Source organism: Chaetura pelagica, unplaced genomic scaffold, assembly GCF_000747805.2.
Source record: "Chaetura pelagica isolate M959 unplaced genomic scaffold, ChaPel_1.0 scaffold456, whole genome shotgun sequence".
Lineage (NCBI taxonomy): Eukaryota > Metazoa > Chordata > Aves > Apodiformes > Apodidae > Chaetura > Chaetura pelagica.
Window position 1 is genome coordinate 561,625 of NW_009953574.1, and position 5,582 is coordinate 567,206.

At 43.2% G+C, this 5,582-nt stretch overlaps 1 protein-coding gene across 1 annotated transcript in view; it reads left to right on the forward strand.

Moving 5' to 3' along the window:
* Positions 1–4,862, forward strand: part of LOC104390504 (vascular endothelial growth factor receptor kdr-like) — a 127,310-nt gene extending 122,448 nt beyond the window's left edge. Inside the window, exon 30 of the mRNA XM_009999644.1 lies at positions 4,652–4,862. Coding sequence (XP_009997946.1) covers positions 4,652–4,862 — 211 coding nt within the window. The remainder of the gene's footprint in view (positions 1–4,651) is intronic.
* The last annotated feature ends 720 nt before the right edge of the window (positions 4,863–5,582 follow it).

A 5,582-nucleotide genomic window follows, 5' to 3' on the forward strand; every position in this document is an offset into this window, starting at 1 on the left:
CTTTCCCTAAGCACAGCTCCTGAACAGGACCAGGAGTTTCATGGACTCAGATTATTAGTGTTTCCTATTGAGGGCAAGATACTTGTGTGACTTATTGCAAAGCAGTAGGAGCTTCTCCACAGCACAGATAGTAAGTACTACACCTGGTGCTGTAGAGTCCCTCACTGGGCAGAGTGATTCATCTTGCAGCCATCTTTCTCCATGTCCTCTTCAAGTCATTGACCCTGAGACTTGGGCTAATAGAAACTTGCTCCCTCTCACATAAAATAAACAGCTCCAGTAATGATTTCCCAGCTCTTTGGTGATTCCAGTATTTTTCTACTTCTAACCAAAATCTTTGGTTCATATGGTAGGATGAAAGTCTCATTTGAGCTACTACAGAATTGTCCTCTGTAATATCTTCCAAACAACTTTGACACCTCTCCAGAAAACTTTAGAAAGATTACAAAAGATCACTTCACATTCAGGCTAACTTTTCCTTCATCTAGTTTAATTCCTACTTTTCAGTTTCATCAGTCACAGGAAATCTGACCCACACAGTAAAAATGGGAACTGGTAACAGTCCCACTACCCAGAGTACAGCACTGGGAGGCACTTGGCCAAGCTTGTCAGAGGCACAACTGGCCAGACTGTGTCACCACTCAGACACTACACATCTGTGCCACAGCACACAGCCCAAGCTCAGCAAGAGTCAGGTTGCTTGACACAGTTCCACTGCCAGGCTTCCAGCTACCAACATGAGTCAACACCAGTAGGTTCCTCTACCTCACTTGGTTTTACCTCTAACAGGCTCAACACTGGTACAAGGCTCAGGGACACTATAGAAATTCAGCCTGAACTGTAGCAAGATTTGCTGGTAACTAGAAATGTCACACTCAGCTCATTTGCTGACACCTATTTGATTCTTCTAATCTTCTAGTATCAGTTCCTCCAGGGCTCTCACATTTTTGTACTTTCCCCCAGAAGCCTCCCCAGCTTGCAGGTATCTTCTTAGAGAAGTCCAGTGCTGTACCTTGGCTAACTCTAGTCTCAGCACACAAAATAAGGCTGAAGCCAGCTCACCACATTCTGCTCATTGGGTAAAATGTGACCAGCTTGGTGAACAAAGTTGTTTCAGCTGAATATCAGTATTCAAGTCCTTAATCTGCAGTGCTAGGCCATGCTAAGAACACCAACAGTCAGGTGGGACTGGGCTGAGGCATCCTAGCCTATGAGCAGATTTATCAAAACTGAACAGCTCTCATCCCCTCCTGCAGCTGAAGCACTCAGAAATCAGGCAGAGGCCAAATGAGTAAGGAAATACCTTTTGGGGCAGTGGAATGCCAACCCAGAAGTACTGAGCCAAGTCATGGCTAGCTTTTAATGAAATTATTTAATTACATAACCATTATTAACTTCTGAAGCTGCCTAATTGTGTGATTAATCAAACCTAATGCCTTAAGTCAGAAAATGTTTATCACTGGGGCTCAGGGAGAATTTTCCTATCTTACAGAGGTCTGTACAATTGGCTCAGAGCATGAAAGGGTTTTTGCTTTCCTCTGAAGCATCAGGTCCTGACCAGGGTTGGAGCAGGGCTGATGTCTGGCTCAGCATGGCAGTTTCTAAGGAGCAAATGAGATTTCAAGGACAGACAGAAAAGGGATGCTGCAGTCTCATTTTCCAACATACAGTCTAAGCAAATGTACATTTCTCTGTTGCTGAGCATGAACAAAGTAGATTGGAGTGCCAGTAATATAGAGCATTAAAAGGGAAAATGCAGAGCCCTGGATAGCTTTAATTTAGGAAATGCATGTAGATGAAAGGAATAGTTTTGAAAGTTAACTGCAGTCTGCCATAAGACAGCTAATGACAAAATTTGCTTCTGACCTAACTCCTCAGCTTTCCACCCTGAGAGCAAATATCAGACGTCAGGATTTAAGAGTCCTTACTCAAACACCAGTGTCATTTCAGCAATAGGCAGAGTTATTCCCAGCTATCCAGTCTCCTGACCTCCACAGGCAGAAACCTAGCAAGAGCACTTGCTGGGAGTCTACATGGGTCTGAAAATTTCCCATTGTGTGGTCAAACTAAACCCTAATAACCTTTCTTTTTCACCAGCACTCAGATATGAAGGCTGGGGGCCAAATTAAACAGATACTTTCAAGCTTCTCTCTGTTTCCACTGACAACTTAAATACCTGGCAAATTAGAAGCCAGAGCATCCATGGAATTGTCTGACATGAGTCAACAGAACTGAGTAACAATAAAAAATACATAGATAAGCAGCGAAGTGGTGTTTCCATCCTACATGCCAGTGAAGAACTTAGCTACAGAGAAAGTGTGTCTGTCTAGAAAGTGACAGCTGCCAAATGTACAGTATACAGAAGTTTCCACTCACATTTTCTTCTGGACAAAGAGGAAAAACTTAAATTGTGAAAGCAGAGCGTGTTACATTTTAGTGGAATTCTCAGAGTTACTATTTGGTTTAGAATTTCTGCTTTGCCACTCAATAGGTTTGGCTTCAATGCCTTGAGCTTTACTAAAAGCACAGTAACTTTAGCTTTAGTCTATATTCTCTGCTTTTGCATTTTGGAAGTTACAGAACCCAAGTTTACTCTAGACGTGCAAGACATGATGGACTGGCTCATAAGCCAGGGGTTCTAGGTTCATTCCCTAGAGACAAAGCTGGAGATGCACATATGCTGTGGAAAGCCACCACAGCACACTAAAACGAGGCCAACCACAAAGCACCAACCTCCCCTTGCAACTGATGAGAGTTGCAGCTGTTTGTTACATCTGAATTGGCTGCACACATCAGCTGTTGGCTTAGAATGACTGGCTTCATGAACTGTCACATACAGAGCATCACCTACTCCACATAATCCCCCAAGAAGAGAACAGAGATATATACATGATTTACAGCTGGACCCTACAGGCTGTTGAATGTGCTTGAGCCATGAGGCAGTGCTCTGCTCCAGCCAATGCACTGCATTACCCACACCCACTACTGACCTTTCCAGAAATAGGAAAAATTGTAAGTGAAGAAGATACTGACACTAGCTCTGTCAGCCAGACTGAGAATATCTGTAGCTTGTGGGAAAATTGAAGCTTTTGACATGTTCCAGGTTCAGAGACAAGATAATATGACTTCTAACATCCCAGCAGCATAACACCTACCAGATCATGTTTCCTCTTCCATAGCTAGAAGGAGGTGGGGCTCCTGAGTGTTACAACTCTGCCACACCAAGCACCAGCCTGCTCTCAATCTGCAGCAATTCTCTCTGCTAAACACCCACAAAACCAGGACAGTGCACAGTCTGTGTCTTCCATCTACTTCTCTGGTCATTTTCATTCCACTTCCTCCAGTTACTGCCCCTGTCTCTTAGCTATTGTTTTGCTTCCTGGAGCAGGAACTGACTTTGCTTTCTAAAGCACCACACTCTGAATCCCTGATCAGCTGCTGGGGACTAAGCACTGCAGTACTACAAATAAAATGAGTGCAATGAATTACACAGCTATTTGCTGAACTGCTGATTATTCAGATTTGGTTTAGGGTCAGTACAATGTAGCTTCATACTCCTTTAAACACATAAAATACACACAGCCCTTGAACACTGCCTGATGTTAAACTCCCCTAGACACATTGACAAGTTCTAATGACTGGAGACAGGAGCAATGCCATAGCCAGGCTGTGAGGGAGGCTTAGCCCAGAGACACAAGTTAAAGGGTCCCTGAGCACACTGGAGAGATTCAAAAGCCACCCTTGCATTGGGATCCCTTTGAGAACCAACACAACTCTCCACACCTCTTCCAATTAATTCCTTGTACAGAGGAAATCAGGCTTAACAAAACATTACTTGTAAGGCAGCCTATGACAGAAAGTACCTCTTTTTTTCCTCCACAACACTTGCTGCTCCTCAAGGTCACCTTGTGATACAAATCCTCTCTGGGGTTCTCCTACTTTTGATGCTGAGGTTGCTCCATAAGATCAAAGTTGCTTCTTTCCCACCACCTTCATCACCTGTAATAAGGGAAGACAGCATAAAATGAGAAGTGGCTCCCTTAATTGCATCATTTACAGGTCAGTTGCAGTAATACTGAACAGCACTGCCCTTCACCAACGTGCTGCTCAGGAATTTTAAAGGGCTAGAGGATGTAAGAGTTTTTGCCCTACACTGCAAGAGCATTACACACACACACACACACACTTGCTTTCAGGATCCTTTTAGATTAGAGACTGACATGGATTATTCATTCTTTCATGCTTTGTTATCCTTAAAGAAAAGTCATAGCCTTCAGTTCTGCTTTCAGAAAAGACAAATTTTTACTGACCTGTGTCAGAAAAATGAAAGAGAATAATATAGTATATAATAGGACAGGTGCATTTATAACTAAGGCATACAAAGTGCACTTAAATGTGGTAATCTAAGAAGACAGGGCAACAGGACCCTGGATTTACTCCTAAATCTACTTTTAAAACACTGAGTTATTTGAAATGCATAACACAGTTCCCTTAGCCAATAGGGAAAATGTCATTGTCTTACAGGATACTGCAAAGGTCAATTGAAATGCTTTATATATTTATTATTTTTTAAAGAATTTTCACCACTAATTACAGAGACACAGCACCTTATGAAACAGGGCCAACATGTTACACTGTTTGTTCTCAACAGGCGGAGAGCTGTCAGCAAGAGCAAAGAGTCCATCCTGTCTGATCATGAGCGTGAGGCTGTCAAATACCAGCCAGCAGTGCAGGTAGAAGAGGACACCATGGACTTCACACTGGAAGACTCTGTTCTGCTTCCTATGGATCCAAACCTGGAATGCCACAGCCCACCTCCAGATTACAACTCTGTCATTCACTACTCAGCCCCTCCAGTGTAATCAGCCCAGCAGGGCACAGAGCAGCTTGCACCTCTCTGCACCACATGAGATCCTGACACTCCTCTATGCCTGGATGAAGAGGCTGGGTAAAAATGAAAGGGAAATCTGACAGGACAATGGTTCATATGTTTCTACTAGCACATCTCTGATGTGAATAGAAACATTTCAAAAGCGTCTTTTTTACTATCTTTAAAGGCCTGTTGCAACACATGCAGTACATTAAAATTCTGTCTATCAGAATTCCAAGTAGAAGCTGCAACCCAGAACTGCTTCTATTCTCTTCTCCCCGAACTGGGGAGGCACTGGCCTCTGCAGATTTGCAAGTTCCTTTCTTCATATTTCACTCCATAAGAGTTCCCAAGAGTCATGTCAAGCCAGTTGTGAAAACAAGACTCATTCTATTGGTCCTGCACACACCCTGCAGGGACTGCTGAGAGGGATGCTGTGAGGGATCAGTTGAAAACAACAGCCACACACACTGGTGTTTTGCTTCTGGAGAAAATCCAAAACTGAAGCATCATTCTTAACTTGGGAACTCACCTTCCATAGATATTGCTGAAATACTTTGAAATCCAAAATATTTTGTTTACAATTTGTGATTTAATCATTTCCACTGCCTATAGGAACACTCCTAACAATGAGATGGCACAGAGAAAGCAGGTAGCACTTGTGTCCAGAGGCAGGCTGGCCTTTCAGGCCACCAGGGCATCCAGTGGCCTT